Here is a 24,960-nt window from a genome sequence, read left to right as displayed (position 1 = left end):
ATAGTTCAGTCACAATGCTGTCACACACCTCAATGTTGCTTAAACCTGGAAACCCTAGTTTAAGGGTCAGCTTGACAAGCTTTATGGGGTGGGGATGAGAGGACTAAAGGTGGGAAAAGTGATCCTAGGAATAAGGAGCAGCTTTAAAAAGGGCTTGGAGTTAAAAGTGAGGCATGAATGGAAGTTTTCAGAGCGCAGAAATGAATGACAATAAAAATAGTAGTTTATGTTTTAGAAAATATGTAGGTGTTTGCTTCTCCCACAGAGGTAGTTTTCAATATCATGTTGCTTCTTTACTGCATTCTTTTTGAGATGTTTGTTAACATATATATATTTTTTTATTCCAAAGGCTCGTGAAGAAGAAATGACTGCAAAAGTAATGGACTTACAGACTCAGCTTGAGGACCTGCAGAAGAGATACCAGCAAAGGCTGGAGCAGGAGGAGACTCCCGGCAGCGATAAAGTGAGGGGACCTGGACTGGGCTTTACTCAGTCCTTGAAAACATTGTCATTTTTGTTGACTTGCCTGCTGCTGTGCACATCTGCCTCATCTAACCCTAACAAAAATCTGTGAAGAGAGAAGTTGTAGCTTCTCTTTATAGAGTGTGAAGCTAAATTTAAAAGAGATTAAATAACATGTCGGAGCGTACACAGTAAATGTTGTATTGGGAATATAAATCCACTCTGCCAGACTTCGAAACCTAGGTGTTTCTGTGATACCAAAGCTTCTCAGACTTCCTGGTGGAAAGGACAGCAGAGGACAATTAACCTCGTAGCCCTGGGGCAGAGCCAAAAACAGTCCATAAAATGTATCTCAGTTTTAGATTTTTATATATTGTGCTAAAAATTCAAATACATTTTATATTCTACTCTATAATATATCCTTGTCTGTAGTCACATAAAAATGGTTTTCGTTATATACCTTTGAGAAAAACAATGTTTTCTCCTCGGTTAAGGGACCAGTTGTAGATACAAGGGGATTATTTTGGAAAATTGGGCTGAATTCAAAGAGATCTGGCACTGCATATCTAGGCTTTTTTATAATCCCAGTTTTTAAGTAAAAATGATGCTATGAAGGATGGACCATGTTTACCCTGTGGCTTCTTGACCTTCTGTGCACCCCAGCAAATGCATGTCCTCAGGGCTTGTGAGCCCTCATTCGAGAGGCCCGGGCAGTGTACCGTTCTCCTTCTGATATGTTCTCACTCATCTAGTGTGGTCTTCATAGCACTGTCAAGAGGGCCATGGGAGAGGTGGACACTGTTCATGGCTTCATCCTCCAGAGTTATAGAGGATTCATTGCAGAAGTCAGTGACCAGATAGTAATTTTCTCGATAACCAGTTGCATGGAGTAGTTTTCCAAAATGGAAAGAAAAGGACTTTATAAATGGCTCTGGAGAAGGAACTGGCAACCCACTCCAGTATTCTTGCCTGGGAAATCCCATGGACAGAGGAGCCTGACGGCTACAGTCCATGGGGTCAAAAAAGAGCTGGACGCGACTGAGTGACTAAACAACAACAGCAGGACAGCTCAACCATGTTGGTACACATGCCCACTTGGTACACAGATTCCGGTTTTTAGCAATGAGTGAATTTCCTTTTTTTCTTCAGTAGCTCCTAGTTACTTTTAATAGTTACTATTTTTTATTTTTAAAAATTTTTTGCCACTTGGTCACTATTTGAATATACTTGGAACTGTTAAATGTTGCTTCCTATGAGATGGGTACATGTATTGTACTCTCTAAGGTGTTCTTTTCCTCCATATCAAATTAAGTATTAATGTTGTATAAAGTGGCCTTGAGACCTGTATCAAGATGCCAGAGTATTGAAAGGTTGTGAAATTAATATTCAGGAGGTGTTTTGAGTCCTTTAACTTGTAGCATAAGAAAGGAAAGAATATCCTTAATTTTTATTTCTGCTCTAAAAAATGTTTTCCTGTTTTATCCTTTTTAAATTTTTATTCTTTTCCTTCTTGAGCATCTTTTGGTGCTTCTGAGAGGTCTTGAACTGTGTATCAGTGTTGAGTTGGGTGAGAAATAATTTGTGATTATTGCATACAATGGATTCCCAGAAATGTTCCTTTAGATTTTCCCTAAAGAGCCCATATGTTATAAATAGATGTTAATGTGTTTAGTTTTTTTAAATTGTACAAATAATAGATAAATATATTCTTGTTGTAAAAAAAATAACAGATAATGCAGATGTATATAGATCTGTTCCTGGTGGGTGCCTTCTTTTCCCAAGTGGTCATCATTCTTCGGAGTTTCACAAGTGACCTTTTAGTCATTTTTCTTTGTGTTTACCTGTGTTTGTGTATATTTACCTCTGGAGGAGGAAATGGAAACCCCCCTCAGTATTCTTGCCTGTAAAATTCCGTGGACAGGAGTCTGTCAGGCTACAGTCCATGGGGTCACAAGAATGGGATACAACTGAGCAACTGAGCACACTCATGTATATTTACATTGTAATAGTTTATATAGCAAAGTAGACCAGGTTTAAAAGCAAGTAGTTAAAGTTGTCTCATCTCAAATCTGACCACTCTCTTTCCTTGTAATTTCATATTGTTCCATTTTATTGTTTCTTGTAGATTTTAGTGTATGGACTTATTTCTTTTTTTTTTTTTCTTTTCCATTTTTAGGTCACAATTATGGAGTTACAGGTAAGACTAGTTTTTCATTGAATTTGAGTAAGGTAATCCATTTTCAAGAGCATTCTGTATTTTAAGTTAAAATATGAAGAGACTTGTTTTAACAAGGAAAAGTTTACCAGGCAGTATAGAAATGTGTCCAAACCATGATGAACCCGTGTTCTCAGATCTGACTTTCTGTCCTTTCAGACACAGCTAGCACAGAAGACTACTCTCATCAGTGACTCAAAGTTGAAAGAGCAGGAGTTCAGAGAACAGGTACAGGTCTAATTGGTGCTTTTTACTTTGACATGACTTCCTTGATTTATATTAGTATATTCTTGGAACGCATTTAGCTAATTTTTAAAAAAGAACTGATTTAATACTCATTTGATAGTTGGTTTTCCAATCTTGTCTCACACAGGAAATTTTATTTCTAAATCTGAAAGTGCTAGAGGCTAATCTTTATAAATTTGTGATCACATATATTTAAATAAGAACATTTGCATCTTGTTATTCTGGTGCTTAACATTTTGGATAACAATTTGTATTTAATTTGTAATGACTTAAGTTCTATAAAAGCTTTTATCAGAGGGAAAATACATTAACATCAGTCTTTACTGCTTTTTCCTAGTGGTTGTAATGTCTTGGTTTAATATTATTTGTCCATATGTTATCTAGTGATTGAATTTCAATAGGATCATGTCTGTTCACCTAGAAGGATGCACAAGCATGCAGACACCAGTATATGTATACCTGTGGTGCACGATACTTAGTCTTTTTCCAGACTCTGGAGGAAGAGTGACCTAAGTCAACTGGCTGAGTTTGAAGACTAAGTCTTTAGGAGTTTTGCAGTTTTTTACAATTCATATGTATCTATGAATGTTGATAATTGTTAAAACTAGGTGATGGGCATTAACTGTAGTATACTTTCTGTGTTTGAGTATGTTTGAAACTTTTCATATTTTTAAAAAATTTCCCAAAGATAGATGCTAAGTCCCAGTGTTACCTTATTATTTTTTTTTTCCTAGTGTTTTTGCTTTTCTCATCCGTCTCAAGTTTACTGCTTTAAAACTCTCTTCTCTTAGCACACTCAAGTCTTCAAACTGTTCTAGCATAACAGTTTTTGTACTGGTTATTTTTATAGTAGTAAACACATAAAATTGACCATTTTAATCATTTTAAAGTACACAGTTAATTGACATTTAGTTCATTCACAGTGTTCTGAAACCATAATGATTATCTAGTTCCAGAACATTTCATGACCCTCAAAAGAAAAAACCCTGTACCCATTAAGCATTCATTCCCTATTACCTCCTCCCCAGTATCCCACAACCACTAATCTGCTTTTTATGACTGTGGATTTACCTGTTCTGAGTATTTTATATAAATGTGCTTAGTCGTTCAGTTGTGTCTGACTCTGCGAGCTTGTGAACTATAGCCCTCCAGATTCCTCTGTCCATGGGGATTCCCCAAGCAAGAATACTCGAGTGGGTTGCCATGCCCTCCTCCAGGGCATGCTCAACTACTCAAAATACCTATTTTGAGTATTTTATATAAATAGAATCATATAATGTATGACCTTTCTAACCTAGCCTCTTTCACTTAGCATAATGTTTTTAGGGTTCATCTATGAAAAGTTTGGCTTGAAGCTCAACATTCAGAAAACGAAGATCATGGCATCTGGTCCCATCACTTGATGGGACATAGATGGGGAAACAGTGGAAACAGTGTCAGACTTTATTATTTTTGGGGGCTCCAAAATCACTGCAGATGCTGATTGCAGCCAGGAAATTAAAAGACGCTTACTCCTTGGAAGGAAAGTTATGACCAACCTTGATAGCATATTAAAAAACAGAGACATTACTTTGCCAACAAAGGTCCGTCTAGTCAAGGCTATGGTTTTTCCAGTGGTCATGTATGGATGTGAGAGTTGGACTGTGAAGAAAGCTGATCGCCGAAGAATTGATGCTTTTGAACTGTGGTGCTGGAGAAGACTCTTGAGAGTCCTTTGGACTGCAAGGAGATCCAACCAGTCTATTCTACAGGAGATCAATCCTGGGTGTTCATTGGAAGGACTGATGCTAAAGCTGAAACTCCAATACTTGGGCCACCTCATGCGACGAGTTGACTCACTGGAAAAGAGTCTGATGCTGGGAGGGATTGGGGGCGGAAGGAGACGGGGACAACAGAGAATGAGATGGCTGGATGGCATCACCGACTTGATGGACATGAGTTTGAGTGAGCTGCGGGAGTTGGTGATGGACAGGGAGGCCTGGCGTGCTGTGATTCATGGGGTCGCAAAGAGTCGGACACGACTGAGTGACTGAACTGAACTGAACTGATGTTGTAATATTCATTAGTACTTCACTCCTTTTTCTGATGGAGTAATATTTCATTGTATGGATGATACTACAGTTTGTTCATCAGTTGATGTATGTTTGGATTGTTTCTTGTTGCTATTCAGTCACTAAGTTGTGTCTGACTCTCTTACTCCATGGACTGCAGCATGCCAGGCTTCCGTGTCCTCTCTGTCTCCTGGACTTTGCTCAAATTCATGTCCATTGATTGAGTCAGTGGTGCTATCTAACCAGCTCATCCTCTGCCACCGCCATCTCCTTTTGCCTTCAGTCTTTGTAGCATCAGGGTTTTTTCCAATGAGCTGGCTCTTCACATCAGGTGGCCAAAGTATTGAAGCTTCAGCATCAGTCCTTCCAGTGAATAGTCAGGGTTGATTTCCTTTAAGATTGACTGGTTTTATCTCCTTGGAGTCCAAGGGACTCTCAGGAGTCTTTTGCAGTACCACAATTCAAAAGCATCAGTTCTTTGGTGCTCAGCCTTCTTTATGGTCAGCTCTCACACCTGTGCATGACAACTGGAAAAACCATAGATTTGACTATACGGACTTTGTTGGCAAAGTGATGCCTCTGCTTCTTAATACGCTGGATTGTTCTCCCTTTTGCCGATTGTGCATAGTGCTGCTAGGAACACTGTTTACAAGTTTTAGTTTGAACACCTCTTTCCTTCTTTTGAGTTATTTACTCAATAGTGGGATTGCTAGATCATATGGAAGTTACTTGTTTAGCTCTTTGAAGAGCCTTCAAATGGATTTACATTGTGGATACTATTTTACATTCTGATCAGTAAAGTATAAGAATTTAAATTTCTTCACATCCTCCCCAGCAGGTGTTTTGATTATAGCTATCCTAGGTGATATGAAGTGCTATCTCATTATGGTTATAATTTATACTTCCCTTATTGCAGCCATGAAATTAAAAGACACTTACTCCTTGGAAGGAAAGTTATGACCAACCTAGATAGTATATTAAAAAGCAGAGACATTACTTTGCTAACAAAGGTCCGTCTAGTCAAGGCTATGGTTTTTCCCGTGGTCATGTATGGATGTGAGAGTTGGACTGTGAAGAAAGCTGATCGCTGAAGAATTGATGCTTTTGAACTGTGGTGCTAGAGAAGACTCTTGAGAGTCCCTTGGACTGCAAGGAGATCCAACCAGTCTATTCTACAGGAGATCAATCCTGGGTGTTCACTAGAAGGACTGATGCTAAAGCTGAAACTCCAATACTTTGGCCATCTCATGCGACGAGTTGACTCACTGGAAAAGAGTCTGATGCTGGGAGGGATTGGGGGCAGGAGGAGACGGGGACGACAGAGAATGAGATGGCTGGATGTCATCACTGACTCTGTGGACATGAGTTTGAGTGAACTCCGGGAGTTGGTGATGGACAGGGAGGCCTGGCGTGCTGTGATTCATGGGGTTGTAGAGAGTCGGACACGACTGAGCGACTGAACTGAACTGAACTGAATGACTGATGATGTTAAGCATCTTATCATTTGTGTATATTCTTTAGGTCAATGAGTTTTGTTCATTTTTAACTTGGGTTATTTGTTTTTTGTTGTTGCTGAATTTATAAATATTCTCTATATATTCTAGATATGAGTACCTTAATAGATATATGATTTGCAGATATTTTCTTCCATTCTGTGGGTTGTCTTCAGTTTCTCGATAATGTACTTTGAGGTACAGAAATTTTATGTTTTTCCTTTTGTTGTCTCTGCCTTTGGTGTCGTATCTAAGAAACCATATGTATTAATTTCTTTTTGTCTGTATTCTATATTGCACATTAAAAAAATCTAGTGGCTTTAACAGTCTTTTTTTAAACATTATTTCCATATGAATCTTGTGATTGAAATATTTCTTCTTTTTAGATTCACAATTTAGAAGATCGTTTGAAGAAATATGAGAAGAATGTATATGCAACAACTCTAGGGACACCTTACAAAGGTAGGAATGATCTCTTATGTTATCCATGCGTATCTTGTGTTGGGGGACTTTTTGGATGATTTTTATTTTTGTCTTTGCTAATCTCATTCTTTAGAAGGAATATATATAAATTCATCGATAACAGGTAGTTTTATGGAAAGAATAATAGTAATCTAAAGCAAAATTAATGTGTATTTGTTGTTTGGAAAAAAATCAGTGTTGCCATGTATAAGTGAAACTGCAGATTCCCACTTTGTTCTCCACTTTCCAGATGGGCCTAGTTTACGATTTGTGTGTATTTTTCCAGACTCTTCTGTGTATATGCAAACATTTATATATTCCACTACATGTACCCATATAAACACAGAGTTACATATTTTAAATGCTTCTAGTTTTGTTTTTACTAATTACAGTAATACTAATTGCTATATTTAAACCAGGATTTAAGGAGAAAAGAATTTCATAAAAATAATTATTTCAAAGTGGCAAAGGATGATTTGGAAGTATTATTGTCTTGACTTAAATTATGTATGCTGCTTACAAAGAATTCTGAAGATGAGCTTGAGTCTTTAGGTAGTTGTTCCCTTGAGATACAGTCATGACTTTGAATAATCTTGTAACAATTTCCCATTCTCAGTTGCCAGCCTCGCTGTATTAAGAATAGTTTTATTTTGCCAATGTTTTGTAAAGCTTTCTGCTTTTTCATGTAAGGCACTCAGGCATGAATCTAAGCCATTTCACATTCTTTTGTGTTTTTAAAAGCTCTTACTTATTGTTATGAAATAGCGTAAGATATTATACAGTTTTTAATTAAACAAGGACTTGCTTTAGGTTCTTTCCAAAACACACTTCAAAAAGAAGAGAAAACCAACTTGGATGTTTCCTATGGCTCATTGCAGAGAAGACTCTTGCTTCAAAGACTGTTTTCCATAGCTAAGTCAACATGTGTGATTCTTAGTGTAGAACTGCTGAATTTGTGCCCAGCAGTACATAAAGACTATAGTATTGATTCTTTTTTTTTTTTTTTAAGTTTCAACTTAAGGATTTCATACTTAATCTTTCATTTTTTTTCAGTTTTAAACTGTAAAATGAACACATATGTACAGTTTTTTAATAACTAACACACATATCGTACTAAGTGTTAGGCACTGTTATAAAACAGTTTGTCAGCTCACTTATGTTATAAAACAGTTTGTCAGCTCACTTATTCCTGTCAACAATCCTAGGAATCTGGTTGAATTTGTACATTAATCTCTTTGCTATGCTTTTAGGTAGTTCTTAGTACAGAAGACTTTTCAGATTACATAGTGTGCCATTGTACTGGAAGTGAATGTGAGTTTAGACTTCACATAATACAGAATTATGAATTTATTAAGATTAAAGTTTTTCATACTATAATTTCATATACTTGGAATTGTATTTATTCTTTATTTTTAAAATGAAATGGAGCTTGATCTAATAGATGAACTATATATTTTGTGACAGTCTTCAAGATGTTGAATCAAAGTATTTGAAAATCACTAAAATGGCATTACTACTTAATGCATTTAAGTTATTTTATCTACCTTATGTTTCAAAACAGTTTAGAAAACTTGATTTAAACTTCAGTGCTTTTAGGTTTGGAATACTAGAAAAGTTAAAATACTATTCTGACCTACTGAACTCCTTAACAAAGTAAAAATAATTGTTCATTTTAGTCACCATAGACTATCTGAAGCCAACCACATAGTATTTAGGAGAGAAATAACTGGTTTTAAGGAATCTTTGTATTCCCTAGGCCTCATCTTTTTAAATTGTCATGCCAGAAAGATGAAGCAGAAGAAGGGCAAGGCTTGGAGGAGGGGAAAGATGTGAGAAATAAAACTGCTGTAATCGTACTTGTTTTTTCTTCTAAAGGAAAAATACCAGTTGGAATGCTATATGCCATATCATATACAATGTATATACATATCGTAATGCAATCTAATACAATACAGTTGATACAAGAGTAAAGCCTCTGTCTTTGTTGCTTTGTTTTTTAGTTTATCTTTTTCTAAGTGCGAAGTAGCTTATCTGGGTTTCTCTTTACAGTTTAATCTGTTTGTTTGTTTTGACAGGTGGCAATTTGTACCATACTGATGTCTCGCTGTTTGGAGAACCAACCGAGTTTGAGTATTTGCGCAAAGTGCTTTTTGAGTATATGATGGGTCGTGAGACTAAGGTATAAATCGTGTCTGATGATTTGTCATATGGTTTAATTTAGAAGGAAATGTATCCCATTTTTAATAAACATTGATGTTGTGTGTTTACTGCTAGCAGACCATATATGCTGATAGTAGGCAATAGGTAATTGTATTATTGCTCTGAGTTTGCAAAAGTGAGTTGGCAAATCTTGCTTATATTTGTTACATTTATAAAATATTAATTTAAAAATACTGATTGTTGATGCTAAATAATAAAGATAAAAATTTCATTGACTTAATAATTTGTGAAGCTTGTGGCTATTTTTGACTTCAGATTTTAAGATTAGGAGGTGAAATTTCATTTTCATGGAGACTTAAGGGTAGTGTGGATAGTATTGGAAATGGTCCTAATTAAGAATGACTGTGTAGGGGTATTTAGAAGTATTGTTCTTTGGTCAGTGTAAGAAAGTTATTCTTGTGCATAAAGAATATTGATCATTTAAAAATGACCACACTGCATAGGTAATAATGCTTGGTTAATTTGTTTTCTAGGATGTTAAATTTGCTCTAAGGTCCCTTATAGAGTGGAGTCTAATCTTATTGTTACTTGTATCCCTGCAGTGTTTTTAAAAGCCTTATATTGGACATTTTGTAAATACATCTTTAATTGAATTAAATATACTTAGGGAAATTCATGAGCCTTTCTTAAAACCAAATTTTTCATTTGAAGCAATTTCTGTTTTTGATACTGTTTCAACTTTTTACCTTCATGAATTTTTACATTGTCCTTATATGTTAGCTGAGAATGGGATAATGAGTTTTCTGAGAAAGTCAGTCAGTGTTTTAATTATGGGTTTGTGGGAGTTGCTGCTGCTGCTGCTAAGTCACTTCAGTCGTGTCCGACTCTGTGTGACCCCATAGACAGAAGCCCACCAGGCTCCCCCGTCCCTGGGATTCTCCCGGCAAGAACACTGGAGTGGGTTGCCATTTCTTAAGTGCTAAATTCAGGAATTAAGACAGTTCAGGGGTTGTTTAGGCAAATAAGACCTAAAAATAAGGGCATAAAAAATCTCTTAAAAGAATATTAAGAATTTATAGGTTGTAGATTCTGCTAAATATCAGGAAACAGGGCTAGAGATTGTTTGAATCCTTGATACAACAGAAATGTAATTTCAGTGTATGAGATAGTTCAAGTTAAAGAAATATCTAACGTGATCCTGAATGTACATCATAGGATGGATGTATTAATTCACAGTAATTCAGTGCCTGTTTTTATTAAGAACTTTTTTTTTCTAATTCAAAGGATAGCTAAAACTGAATTTTCTCCTTATCTTTAAAAAACAAAGCTAGTGAAATGTAACTTTCTGTTACTATGCCCTTGTTGGATAACAGCCTGTATTTGAGGCGGCTTGGATAAAGTTACCTTGTTATTGCAGGGAAGGGGGAAAAGCATTTCTTTAAGAAAAATAGCCTCTCAGAAGCTTAGCTCCTTTGGTGTATTTGTGAGTCTAAAGCTATGATATCAGAGTTGTTGCCAAATTAGTTATTTAGCCTTTTCTCAATCTATGAAATGAGAGTGTGACTGCCTCAGCCTGTGTGTTCTGGAGGTTGCAAGCATGTATGCGATGAGATCCTTTCAGAGTCTAATTCCTAAAGAAAGGCCCAGCCCAACAGGAGTTACCTTCTGGGGTCGGGCCAGTTCAGCCAGGTCTCAGCCTGTGATTTCGGAGCTCTGCAGTTATCCTGGGCTGTGACCCGGGAGACAGCTTATAAGGGATGTTTTTGAGGCCCAGGCAGCTAGGCATCTGTGCCGAGGAGGCTCCCTGTGAGCTGTATCTTCAGCATTCAGTGTGCTTTCCTGGTTACTAAGAATGAGTAGTCTTTCATTCTGCCATCACATTTTATAAGTCAATGTTGAAAATTGTAGTAGATGCTCAGTTTAATTTATTGCACATTTATCGAACACTTACTGTATGTGGCCTGATGCTTAGCGCCATGATGAATCTGGAGATGAAAATGGATACCATCCCTACTTTTAAGCTGTTTACCATGTAGTGGGAAGGTGGAGCTGTTCTCAGTAGGCCCAGTGTGATACAGAGTGTAGCAAGGGCTCTGAAAAGCAGCATCCCCATGTTTACTTGTGGGGAGGTCAAAGGCATCATGGGGAAGGAGGTGTGTGTACAGGCCTTTTGAAGGGGGCATAAATTTTGATAGATGAGCTCACAGAGGAGGAAAGCCCAGACAGAAAGTCCTAGACAGGAAACTGAGTGTGGGCTTTGGAATGACAAGGAGTCTGCTCCAACTAAAGCACTGCCTCTGTGATGTGGAAGTGACTCTGCTTAGGGCTGCAGGGTGTAGATGGCCTGGAGTATTTCAGAATTCTGCCTGTAGATTATTGGAGGGTGTCTCTGAAAATTTTCAAGCAAGGGTTGACACACACGAGGGTAGACACGATGTCTATTTTTAGACATTTCTTTTGTTAATTTGCCCAGTTCCTATATATTAACAAAGAATTTGAAATGGAGACCAGGCTGTGGTTTTAGAATGAGCCAGAATACATTAATGGCCTTTGTGATTTGATCATCATCTGCCGTTGTTTCTTGTCCAGTAGGATCTGTATGTCATCCCACCTGTCTTTCTTCATCTGCTTTTGCACACAGTGTTCCTTACTTCATGAGGCAGATGATTTTTTAAAGACCACATGTGTGATACACATTCTTACAGTATGAAGTTAAGTAAACTCCTCTCTTTCTTCTGTCCTGGCACTTTTTTCCCTTGGATTTTGATCCTTCATGCTATTTTTGGTACTTCAATTCAGCCTGTTCTCCTTTTCAATAGAAAGTGTTTCTCATTCTATCCTTTACTGAATTCTCTCCCTAAGGATAACCTGGTGGGAGAGGCCACTTCTAAACCAGGTGGCTCATTTGCACTTTTCCTTACTTTCCATGGCCTGAGGATATTGTGTGTAGAGTAGACAGGCTGGTTTCTTTCTCATGGTATGGCAGAGAACCTGGGCTTTCCATTGAAGCCAGGGAAGAGCTGGAAGTCTTTACTGGGCAACCAGCTGCAAATTCAGCGTCGCTGATGAGTTTAATGTTTTGAAGTGTGACGAGGCAACTAGCCACAGTTCTTTTTTTTTGACAGACATGCTTGTGCATAAGTGTGTAATATATATGGTTTCATAATGAGTATAAATGGACTTTGGGGTTTCTCGAACTTGATAAGCTAAATTTACAGAGTGTTAATAAAAAGAATATTGAAACAGTTACTACTGCTTATTTCTCTTGCCATTTCATGCCACATATATGCTTGGTTTCTAGACTTCAGTTTAGCACAGAAGATTCTTTTCTATCTAGGCATTACAATTTAAAGGGTGAGGATTTTTGTAAAATGCCTTTGGTATTCTCCAGGAACTAAGTTGTATTAAAAGTATTTTTTTGATCATCAGGCTGGCAGAGGCAAAGATAAAGGAAGGAGGGTCAAGCACTAAAATCTTGCTCTTTATGGTTTGGGGTTTGGGGTTGAAGAATAGTGTTAGTTGATCTGTTAGTTGAAATAAGTATTAGAAATACATGAAGTGCCTTGCCTAGGTTTAACACATAATAGGAATTTTAAAAATGTTAGTTCTTTTGTAACATCTCCATTCTTCCTGGAAGTAATTATGCTTTTCTCCTAATGCTGTGTGTTCCTAAAATTTTGGTTAACTGTATTATGTCACCTTTTGCCCCGTGACCTTCTGCAGTCACACTTCCCTCCCTCCCTGAAATCTGCCCAGAACACATGCACAGTCATGTACCATGAACACAGCATGTTGAGAGTCAGTCTCCTGGGTGAGCCTCCCGTCCTCTGCAGCCCGCCAGTAAGGAGTGCTGCTCCTCACCCTCAGCAGTGCACTAGCAGCTGAATTTGTATGTGAGCGCTGAACGTGTTATCCTATGTATTTCATAAGTGGTATCTTCTTTCCTCTCTGTCTCCCTCAAACCATCTCATCTTGATACACAATAGGGAATTTCAGCCTTTGAGGAGAATTTTCCACGAGCTTATGGGTGACAGTCTGGCTTACGGTATATTTATTTAGATCTGCACACTTTATGATCTTGTTTTGCAAGCCACCATGTGTAATGTTTTGATTCATCCTGTTTTCTACCAAACAAAACATCTTGTGTTTACTTAAAATGTAATTTGTATTTCTATTAGGCTGATGTGCTGCATGTCTTAAAAAATACCTATAAGCATGTTCATGTTCATGCAGTAGCCCATGTTTATGAGATATATGATGTGATTTAGTTCAAGCTGAACTTGGGAGTATCTAATTCTGATTATTTAGAGCATATGTTTTGGCAATACATCACTTACTAGATAGATTTCTTCAAATAAAAAGCCTTATGAAATGAATGAGTAATAAAGTTTCATTTTAATAAGACAAAGGGCCAAGAACACTAGAACTTTATATAGCTTCATGCTATTGTAAATACATCTTCTTAAAATAATATCAACCCAGGCATTGTGAGGAGTCCTTTCAAATTGAAATTCTGGAATTGACTGTATTTCCTTGACCGATACCTTCACATCATACTTCTTTGGTCGTGGCTTCCATTGAGAGCACTAAAGAATTCCACTGGCAGAACATGGCAGAATGGGGTGCGAGTCATCCACTCTGCTGTCTAGTGACTGTCTCTTGTCTTTCTTGTAGACCATGGCAAAAGTTATAACCACTGTACTGAAGTTCCCTGATGATCAGACTCAGAAAATTTTGGAAAGAGAAGATGCTCGACTCATGGTAAGCTTTAGGTATAGGCTACAGATAGAAGATGACTTTATCTTGTCTGTTTACATTGTCTCATTTACAAAGACTGAGTTGGTAAGAGAAGTTTAAAAGTTTTCATCTTTATTGTAGTATAATCTGAAAAATGAAACTACATTATGAATATTAAACTGAGGGCAAATCTGAATGGATGCCCTCAAGGAAAGAACAATCTTATTTAATAATATATATGAGGTTGACACTTAATGAGCTGTATGAGATTTCTGGAACTTGGGCTCTTTCTGGGAAGGACAAAAAAGGCATTTGTTCTGATATGTTGAGTAATAGTTTTTTAAACCAAATTATAACATGATGTAGGTGTTTGGTAGATTATAGTTCCTAAATCTATTTCAATTGATTTCCAAATATAATCATTCTGAGTGAAAGAATTTAAGCATTTTTGAGCTTTTGGCCTATACCCTACAAGGTAAAGTATAGATAGATAACTGAATTATTGGGAAATTTTTGTGCAAAGTCAGATGTGATTGAAATGAAACAAATACGCACTTCATAAATTATACAAAATTCCCCTTGCCTAACTTCTTTTTGCCCTGCACCAATACTGGAATAAGATCCATTCTAAACAGTATGAACTTTGTGGTGTTTCCTGTCTGACCCCTAACTTTCTCTTTCTTCTGTCTTTTCTTATCTTGCTAGTAGCCTGCAGGACTTGCACATCTTTCCCTGCAATTTCTTTACCTATTTTGTGATGACATTACTGCTCTTCTTTTACTCTCCTATTTAAAGGAAACAAAGATCTACTTTTTAGTGATAGGTTAGCCCACATCTGAGTGTCTCCAGTAAGAAGGACTAATTACATCTCAAAGAATACCATCTTATCTCTACAGACTGTGTGTGTTTCTTAAACAAATTCTGGCTTATCATGAGCCCAAATCGCTGTTTCTGTTGGGGTCACAAGTCTGTTCTGGTTCTAACCTGTGGAATTCAACCAAAAACCCTGAGATGGCCTGGATGGAAGGCTTTTATCCTACAGGCTAACCCCCCCTGGCACTCATCAGCTCCCTGTGATGCTCCTTTCCTTTGACCCAATGCATACTCTGACATCTTTCTGGCGTCCTTTAAAGTCATCCAGCATCCCTGACTTTAGGCCCAACTCCATTGTATATTGTGTTATCTATCTATTATATATTTTCTGGGGCAATTCAAGTTATTCTGGCTAGCCTTTAATTGTGGGTTTTTGTTTTTTTTTGTTTTTTTTTTTTGGTAAGACATTTCTCCATGGTATCTAGTGGTCTGAAAAATATTGTCATACCTCTGTAGTTGGCTCTGGTTATAGATATTTTTGATGAAGAAGTAGGTGACTATAATGCATGCCCTTCATCACTAGAGAGAATGTTTTAAATTCTGCTGCTGCTGCTAAGTCACTTCAGTCGTGTCCGACTCTGTGTGACCCCATAGACGGAAGCCCACCAGGCTCCCCTGTCCCTGTGATTCTCCAGGCAAGAACACTGGAGTCGGTTGCCATTTCCTTCTCCAATGTGTGAAAGTGAAAAGTGAAAGTGAAGTCGCTCAGTCGTGTCCGACCCATAGCGACCCCACGGACTGCAGCCTACCAGGCTCCTCCATCCATGGGATTTTCTAGGCAAGAGTACTGGAGCAAACACCCAATTCTGTAGTTCACTCAGTGGTTTTCCAAAAAAACTGTTTTTATGAAAACAAATCGCCAGTGCAGTTTGAGCCTGTTGACATGATTCTGTCATTATGGTCCAGATATTTAAGGAAATATTTTAAAATGAAGTAAATAGAAAGTTTTTTTTTTTTAATCTTTATTCGTTCTCCTGTAGCCGCTACTTCATGATAAGGCTCTTGATGATGAGGTATGGCCAACCTCTCCTCTTACTGTTAGGCTGCAGTTTATCAGGATTTGGAACATAGTATAGACTCATCCTAAGTCACTGCTTTGGCAAATGTGGTAGGACATTCTCCCTCACCTGTACCGTCCGTCCCCCCCACCCTCGCCGCCAGTCCCTGACATGCACACTTAGATTGTTTTGCCTTGAAAGAAACTATTCGAATAGATTACATGTAAATAGTGAATCATGTAAAATGGGAACACATGTACACCCATGGCTGATTCATGTCAATGTGTGGCAAAAACCACTATATAACCAAAATACTGTAAAGTAATTAGCCTCCAATTAAAATAAATAAATTAATTTAAAAAAACCACAAAAAACCTTTGAAGACAGATGGAAAAGTTTCTTTCTTAAGTTTAACTGAAAAGCAATCTTTGCAAAACTTTACATTGTTTATTCATGAGTAAAGTGGTATTTATTCTAGATAAGGATGAACTGGTGACTGATCCTTCCTAATTACTTGTCCCAGAGGCTGACCTGCTCAGAAAGAAAGCCCCAGACTTCCACTACTATTTTAAGCAGTCTCATCCATCATTATCTTTTGCTTAATAAATGAGTTCAGTTAACTCTTCTATTGATGCTTGTTATGGCGAATATAGGAAAATTGAAGACATGGAAGGTATGGTTATTGACCTTGTGGAATCTTTCATTTTAGGCAGAGGGAAAAGCGTCCATTCATTCATACATGAATAAAAGACATGGTTATGTAATATAATTCAAGTTATAAAAGCAGATACTTAGGAAATTTAAAATGTTATAGTGAGCATGAAGTGAGGGAGATCCCAGAGATTATGTGTACATCAATTTGATTAAACTTTTGTCAATATAAAGACATTTTTGGTACTTGATAGAGTCATTCATGATTGTTTCCTTATTTGATGGAAAATTAAGATTATATGAAAAAAGTGGAAGCCTAAGTCACATTGGCTTTAAGGTCGCTGTCATTGATAAATGAGTGATGGGAATCATTGTTTTTGAACAAACCTCTTAAAGAAATCACAACTAACTTCATACACTGATGAGCTATACCTGATGAGAGCAAAGCACTGCTAAGAATGGTGACTCCTTTTTTTCCGTAGAAGTATCCAGTAGAGAGACATCTAAATGTATAGAAAGCAAAGCTTTTTAGAAGTTTTTTAAATAATCATTTTAAAGTTACTTGGTCACCTTAGCTTTAATTTAAATGCATGTTCCAGATGGGCCATTTATGCAATTCATTGTAACCACAGCTACGGTTTCCTCTCTATTAAAATCAGCAGTTCCTGTCTTTTGATGGGGTGCTCATGGTTTATAACATAAATGGCATTACTTTGAGAGAGGGATAACTTAGGTATGGCATTGGGTTTTTTTTCTTTTTGCAGCTTGAGGCAGTTGTAAAATAACTTAATGTAGCTTTTTACAACTGTGTATTCTATAGCATTTTTTCATTTGGTGTAATTTTAACTGTTAATGTTTTTGGCATTGTGCTTTGTATCATTTATTAAATAAAAATAAAAAAAAATAAAGAATCTTGTAGGCGGTTTTAATAAATTCAAGTGTATTATCCTCCAATAAAATAAAATCAGCAATGTTGACTGCTTTGTTATTTTAAATTTCAAGGCTGCAAAACTGGTATAAGTAAGCCAAGCAAACCCCGCCACATTGCAGAGCTCCCTCCTCTGTTAGTAATTGGGGCGCTTGAGAGATGGTGCATTGCACTTTGTGCTGACAGTGTGGGCCACATCAGCATTGGCATTATTTAACAGAGGGATAACCCACTCCAGTGTTCTTGCCTGGAGAATCCCAGGGATGGGGGAGCCTGGTGGGCTTCCGTCTATGGGGTCACACAGAGTCAGACATGACTGAAGTGACTTAGCAGCAGCAGCAGAGGAGGGATACTGTCTAAAACCTTTGCTTTTTAATCCTAATGATGATAAGTTTGCTCTCTGGCATGGATCAGAAACTGTCCCTGACTGCCCGTAAGGTATTTTTCAGTATATTGCCTCTGTGCCATATGTATCTCCCTTCCCCTCAGTGAGTTTTATAGTCTGAGAAACCCCACCACAGAATTCACCAGTTATTATTTAATAAGTGGTTTCAGAGTTTAACCTAATTTCAAGAACATACTTTGTAGATGAGCAGCTATTATCTGTTAAGTAAGATTACATTGCTGAGCATAATTAAAGTCTGTTTTACTTAAGGGTCACAATGTGGAGAGAAGGAATTCTAATCCTTCATTTGACAAGTCTCAGAATCTCTGAGACTTGTTTCTTCACGGAGTCTTGGTTTCTTCACAAAACTAACATTATTGTTAGGATTGTTGAAGACCCAAAGTATGTTTACTGCCCCAGCTGGAGTTTTGTGATGATGGGGGCACTGGTGGGGATGGTTCCTTAGCCACCATGTAGCAATGGGTAGGACTAGCCTTTCCTAGAAAATGAGACCTGGAAAGGTAAACTAATAATGTTCAAGGTGAATCATGAAAGACCTCACTCAGTAGGACTGTCACGTTGCTTTATGGGAAGGATGCCTGCACCAGCCATGTCCCATCTCCAGTCTCTGCACCTTTGAGTGTCAGCCTCATGTAGCTTTGTTGTGGGGAGACTACCGCTCGACAGCTCAGACCCTGGATGACTTTGAGCAAACAAACACTTTTCATATTTCTGACCTTGCTTGGAAAAATGAGTATGTTGGATTATTCTATCTGCAAATTTTCTTTTCCTCTGAAGTATTAAGTTAGTTGTAAATTTTGAAGTTCTTTCAAGTGAGAAAAAATGGTCTTATATGCAGGAGTCAGAAGTTAAAGACACATGCCAGATGCACATAGCTTTGTGTTCCTAAGGCAGCCTTTTTACTCCTCTCAGTTTTTAGCATCTTGTGCTTGATACTTGATTTTGTGATGGTTTATGTAATTTAAATGGCCAGAGTAGTTTGAGTTTCAGGATGGGCGCAATAGTGAATACACAAGTGTTTAGCTTATCTCATTGTCTAATTGAGTAAGAATGCCCTTACACCACGGAGAAGGCAATGGCAAGCCACTCCAGTACTCTTGCCTAGAAAATCCCATGGATGGAGGAGCCTGGTAGGCTGCAGTCCATGGGGTCGCTAAGGGTCGGACACGACTTAGCGACTGCACTTTCACTTTTCACTTTCACACATTGGAAAAGGAAATAGCAACCCACTCCAATGTTCTTGCCTGGAGAATCCCAGTAACGGCGGAGCCTGGTTGGCTGCCGTCTAAGGGGTCGCACAGAGTCGGACACGACTGAAGTGACTTAGCCGCAGCAGCAGCAGCAGCCCTTACACCATCAGATTTTTTTTTTAAAGAAAGTCTTATTTATTTAGGATAATTGCAGTTAGAAAGTTTATTTTAATGAGGTGCTAAATGATCTCTTGGGATTGAGAAGTTCTTTTGTTATTTAAAAAGTGGGTCTTTTAGAGTGCTAGCAAACTTAATGCCATGTTTAAACTAAATGGCTGTTTTCTTTGAGTCTGTTAAAAGAAAATTTTTCTGTTCTATTGAATAAGATTTGGCTGGTTTTCATTTCCCATCTAATCTGGTCATTTTTAAAGACCAACCTTCTGTTGACTTTGTTATTGCCTTGCTTTCATGCTGATCTTCGCGTTGTGTCAAATCCTTGATCAGTCGTTACTCTAGGCATAGTCTTGTACTTAGTGTCTGTCACTTCTCTCCCTTTGGTTGGAATTCTTTAAAAAAAATCCCCTCTGAATTAATAAAACCATCAGAACTTTTCAGCATCAGTAGGTATAAACGTTCTCCATTCCAGTGGACATTTACGTTTTCCTTTGCATGGTCTCTGTAGCTGCATGCAAGGTGGATTCAAGAAACAGATGCATATAAAACCAATGCATAGTGAAAAATACTGCACCAGTAGACCATGTATTTGTTATCTTAAAAGTGGTTTTGCCTCTTAATTTTGTTCAGATTACATAGTATGTGATCATTACAAAGAAACATCGCAGACAGCGCAGAAACATTGCTTAGAAAGGGAGACCTCGATGATCTTCAGTCTCCCAGCTCTTTCCATCCTGCCAAGATCGTGTTTGCTGTTGGTGTTGTGAGCATCCCCAGCTTTATAATTACATAATTATATTTATTCCTCTATCATTTAGGTATTTGACTTTATAAGAATGAGAGTGTGCAACAGCTTGCTTTTTTCACTTATTTTTATATTCCACCTCATTACAAACTGATTTACCTTCTTCTTTTGATTGGTTGATATATGGATGTCCTCCAGTCTAGTTCATCAATTTCCTATCCATAGACACCTGGGTTATTTTAGCTTTTCAATACTTAACATTCATAGACACAGGGAACATACACACACACACACATATATATATATATATATATATTTTAGGACCTACTTTATTCATTTCTTCTCTTGGCCAAAAAATTTTCCAACTACTTATTTCTTTGACTATATATGATTTTCACGTGGTTCAGTATTCAAAAATTAGAGGGTGTGCGCTCAGTTTCTGGGACTGCTGTGACAAAGTGCCTCCAGCTGCTGACTCAGAACAATAGAGATTTATTGTCTCACATCCTGGAGGCAGGAGTCAAAATCAAGGTGATGGCTGGGCTGTTCCTTCCAAGGTCCGAGAGGAGCCTCTATTGCAGGCCCCTTCCTGACTTCTGAGGGTGTTATATATATATTTTTTGCATACTCCCACAAGTTTTCCAATAGGATGTTAGCCTTATTGTGTTGTGTGTGTTGCAAATATTATTTTCTAGTTTGTATCTGATTTTGTTGCTTCTTACTAACTGCACATTAAATATAAATGATAAATAAAATGATGTCTCCAAGGTTGGTCACACTAAGAGTAGGCTCAGATCTTATAAATAATTCCTGTCTTTGCTGATACTGTTTTAAAGCAAACCAGGAAGTCAGTTAATAATCTTGGATTATGATCTTGTTAAATAGGACATTGAATTTATTACAAAAGGTTGCTGCTGTAAAACTGTGTTTGCAGAGATTGGGTTCCTTTGAAGGCAAACGTTGGTTTGGGTCATCATTCCTGAAACCATTTCCTAATACAGTGTTGAATTACAAGAGAATTGTTCATTGATAAGATTAACATATTTTAGGAGGGAAATTCAATGTATGGATGCACTGTATTCATGTTCATCAACATTTCCCCCCAAATTTTTGGTTGTAAAATGAAGTTATGTAAATGAAATTGTAATGTATGCTTGAATGGAATTATGAAACAAATCCTTTTATAAACCGAATAATCATGACTTAATTATATCTAGCATATAGATATGTACTTAAGTATAAATTCCATCTACAATTGTGTTGTTTAAGTTCCAAGTAGAATCTCCACTATGTAGTGTTATAGTTATTTGGGATGGGAGGGAGTGATTATAGATTCCTTGGTTTGGGGATGTGTGAGAAATTTAAGTACATTCAGTTTAATCCTTTGAAGTTCGTAAACACATAGAATCTCTGTGTTATGTTGAGTCTTAAAACTAACCCAATAAGCTTTTTTTCTTCCTGGCTTTGTAGTACACTTCACCTCGCAGTGGTATCTTCTGAGTAAACCATCAGTCTGTGCTTAGTTAGCATGTGGTGAGTGAAGAATAATATGTCTTGTGTCTTTTGTGCAAAAAATCTAATGTATTGCATGATACTAACCATTTTGCTGGAATTCTTTTGTTCTTCTGTTTAATGAAAAATATGATTATGCTATGGGTTAATACAGGGATTTTCTGTTAATTTTGCTTTCATATATAGATTAATAATCACCACCACCAATGTTATATAATTCTAGGAAATTTTAGTTCTTTAAATAGCAATTGAAAGTTTCAAAATTGCTGTTTGAAATTTTGCCCAAAAATCCCCCCAAAAATGTTTATGTATTTTATATTCCTTTTTGTGTTTTATTTCTTGAGAATGGCCTTCAAAGTTAATAAAGATTATGAGAGAGAAATGAAAAATCATTTTCTAGCTAGGAGTGATATGTTTCACGAATCCAGAATGTAAAATATTACACAGCTTGCTTAGAGTCAGTCTAGTCTGAAATAATGAGCACTAGTAAAGTTAATTTAAAAATAAATGGCAGTTTTATTACTTCTAGCAATCATGTGTGTTAGTCACTAAGTTGTGTCCAACTGTTTGCGACCCCATGGACTATAGCCCGCCAGGCTCCTCTGTCCATGAAATTCTCCAGGCAAGAATACTGGAGTGGGTTGCCATTTCCTGCTCCAAGGGATCATACAGTATAGCAGAATGACACGTTTGTCCTGAGGAGACCCTTAGGCAGCCTGCTTTAATTGAATGTAGCTGTTTGTAATTAATGTGCTAGTACAATGAGGTGGAGGCATCTAAAAGGTTTGGATACACTTGATTGTCCTCACATTTAAACACCCCTCCCATCACCTCTACATATTATCCATGCTGTTAGCATGATTTAGTGCCCCCTAAAAATTGAGGGTATGTCTTTATCTCAAACTTTGCATGAATTTTCACAAGTGACAAGCTGAATCACAATCAATAGAGCTTACTTATAATTAAACATTCTCTGTGATTATTAATTCAACTAACATGCAACTAACAGTATCAAGTTTTAAAATGTTAATATACAGCATTTTTTTAACCTTTTAAGTTCAAATATCCTTTCTGCCTACATTTGAATTTCAGTTTTATTTTTAATGTGTATCAGTTAACTTGTTTTAGTGATTGTCTAAAGCTGTCATTAGTCATGTAAATCCCATCTCTAGCTCAGTAAGTCCTCACTTTTGCCTTTGTTTATAATATTATAAATACTGTATCATGCTCCTTACTGCATTTAAATAGCATCATTTAGCGCTTGAAATGCTACCATCCAGCATTTCTGTTGATGGGTAACTTGTCTTCTCAACTTTCAGTTAGAAAAATTTCAAGCAAGATTTGTAAAACTTAAGTAAACACTCATAAACGCTTCCCCTATATTTACCAGTTATTAACACTCTGCCGGATTTTCTCACTCTCACTCTTGCTTTCTCTCCATATATACATTTTCTCCTCTATGACATTTGACAGGTGCTTGCAGGCATTGTGCTTGTAAGCATTTGACAGTTACTTGCCAAACATAAACCAAGTATCTTACTAAGTATCTTCACGGTTAAGGACCCTTTTCCTGTATACTCACAATACAGTTGCCACTGCTCGGAAATTTAATATTAACACACTGCTGTTATCTAATACATAGTAAATACCCACATTTCCCAATTTTCCAAATAATGTCTCATAATTTTTACAATTCTAGGATCCATTGGGAGATTGCATTTTGTCATCATATTCTTCAGGTCTCTTTTGAACTAGAAAAGTCCTCCCAGCGTTTTTTTGGTCTCTCATGACATTGACAGTGTGCAACATTATTGAATCATACATGAACTTCTTCTCTTCCTGCAACAGTGCAAGCTAACACTTGAAAATAATAACTGAAAAAGGGTTTTAAATATCACAGGAGATCTTTTTCTTATCTTCTGTAGATTTCTAGGACTAACATGCGTGTTGAATGAGTTTTATATTAATAAATAGTAAACTCTTGGGGATACATCCTGAGTGGTGGATTATAATAAAGTTGAGAAGACTTTATTACTTTCTCTAGAACTGAAAGATTCTCTCTGTTACTTAATCATCTTTGGTGGTTTATTTTTATACATTTTGGACTTCATACTTGATTTGACCACTGGCTTTTAGAATCTTATCTAGAGAAATCTCATTAGGAAGTTTTAACATCATGTCTTATAAGCATATTAAGTTTTAAAATTAAGTTCGTTAATTTCAGATGAGGCATACATAATTTTTTTAAACCAGAAGGCAGTTGTCCCTTGCTGCTATGCCTAGCATCCTGGGAGAACTGTAATATATAGAAAGATCAGTAGAGAAGAAGGAAAAGCCTTTTCTCCTCTTAAATCTAGCCTGCATCCTTGAAAGCTTCTCCTGTGCTAGCACGCTTACCTCCTGGCTTTCTCTAATCGTGACCGGGTAGCCTTCGGCACGTGCTGCAAGGTTGCAGTTTCCGATTTCAGGTACAGAGACTGCTTTCAGGACTGCTGACTAAAAGATCATTCTAAGGACTGTAATGTTTAGAAGATCCCTTCAGGATTTAATGTTTAGAATATTTGTACTTCAGTCTTCAGACCATAGAATGTAATTTTAATATAATTTAACTTGAAAAAATAAATCTCCCAAAAAGTTAGCTTTAGAAGTTTTTGTTTTTTTCTCCGTTTCTTTTTTCTCCTCATCCTTTTTCTTTTCCAGTCATGGCTGCGACCTTCATCTTAAAGAAGTTGGGAGAGTGATGCTGGACAGACCTGGAAAACTGTGCACGTTTGCTGTTGTTAGTATGAAGCTGTATTCAGGGCCCCTCATGTAGCCAGAAGACCAAGAAAAATCTGACATTGGCCCTCGGAAAGATTGCAGACTGCTTTTAATATAGATTATTATATCAGTGGAGAAACAATGATAGTTTTGGGGGTTATCAATTTTTTGTTGTTGTTGTTGGGAAGAGTTTTATGTTGTTTAAAAGATATTTTGAATAACTTAACCTGACTTATGGGCTCACTTCATGTTCCTTTCTTCCATTCTTTTTGTCCCTCTTTTTAAAGAACTGCTTGACTTTCCTATTTATTTTTAGGGTGATTTTTTTTTTTTTAAAGACTTGTGCAATACATTTTGAGGTGAAATTTAGTGGATTTTTTTCTGATAAATTAGAGCATTTAATTGAGTATTTTATCCAGATTGATTTGTTGAATATTTGCTAAAGACTAGTTCTTTAAGCTCTGACATATGATAAATCCAAATGGCAGTACCTCATTGTTTACTTAGCTTTTGTACTTATATTTTTCAGAGGAAAAAATACTACTGTAAATTGTAAATAGCCAATACATAACTGTATCGTATGCAAATCTGTGACTGTTGGCAATGTCATCTCAGAACAGAAAAATAAAGTTTATTTACTGTATGAAATGTGCTTATTGTGTTTTTTCCTAAATTGAAATCTCTTCAAAGTAGTTTAGAATTTATGTTCTGTCTGGGCGAATTATAATAAGGAACTGTTTGTCAAGAGAGCTGAATAGCTAAGTATTTGGAAAGATTTTTAATGCATTTAATCATGGAGTATTTTTCTCATGTGTCAATGCTTGTATGGGAGAATAGGCTCTGTGTGTGTGTGTATACATGCTTACAATTATAATTCTATTTATATTAAGGCCCATT

At 36.9% G+C, this 24,960-nt stretch overlaps 1 protein-coding gene across 4 annotated transcripts in view; it reads left to right on the top strand.

Annotated features, from left to right (window-relative positions):
- GOLGA4 (golgin A4) overlaps positions 1–24,711 on the top strand; it is a 107,252-nt gene extending 82,541 nt beyond the window's left edge. For 3 of the 4 annotated variants that reach the window (XM_055414660.2, XM_055414659.2, XM_055414656.2), the window contains 8 exons: positions 350–463; positions 2,639–2,659; positions 2,837–2,905; positions 6,854–6,929; positions 9,005–9,108; positions 13,764–13,850; positions 21,262–21,324; positions 24,004–24,711. In XM_055414660.2, coding sequence (XP_055270635.2) covers positions 350–463; positions 2,639–2,659; positions 2,837–2,905; positions 6,854–6,929; positions 9,005–9,108; positions 13,764–13,850; positions 21,262–21,291 — 501 coding nt within the window. In that variant the 3' untranslated portion in view covers positions 21,292–21,324; positions 24,004–24,711. The remainder of the gene's footprint in view (positions 1–349; positions 464–2,638; positions 2,660–2,836; positions 2,906–6,853; positions 6,930–9,004; positions 9,109–13,763; positions 13,851–21,261; positions 21,325–24,003) is intronic. The other variant, XM_055414658.2, reaches the window with a different exon arrangement.
- Positions 24,712–24,960: the final 249 nt, after the last annotated feature.

This window comes from Moschus berezovskii, chromosome 24, assembly GCF_049115385.1.
Source record: "Moschus berezovskii isolate FMDL1 chromosome 24, NW_MosBer_1.0, whole genome shotgun sequence".
Taxonomy (NCBI): domain Eukaryota; kingdom Metazoa; phylum Chordata; class Mammalia; order Artiodactyla; family Moschidae; genus Moschus; species Moschus berezovskii.
The sequence above is the reverse complement of the archived record's forward strand: the minus strand, read 5'-3'. Positions and strand labels throughout refer to the sequence as shown.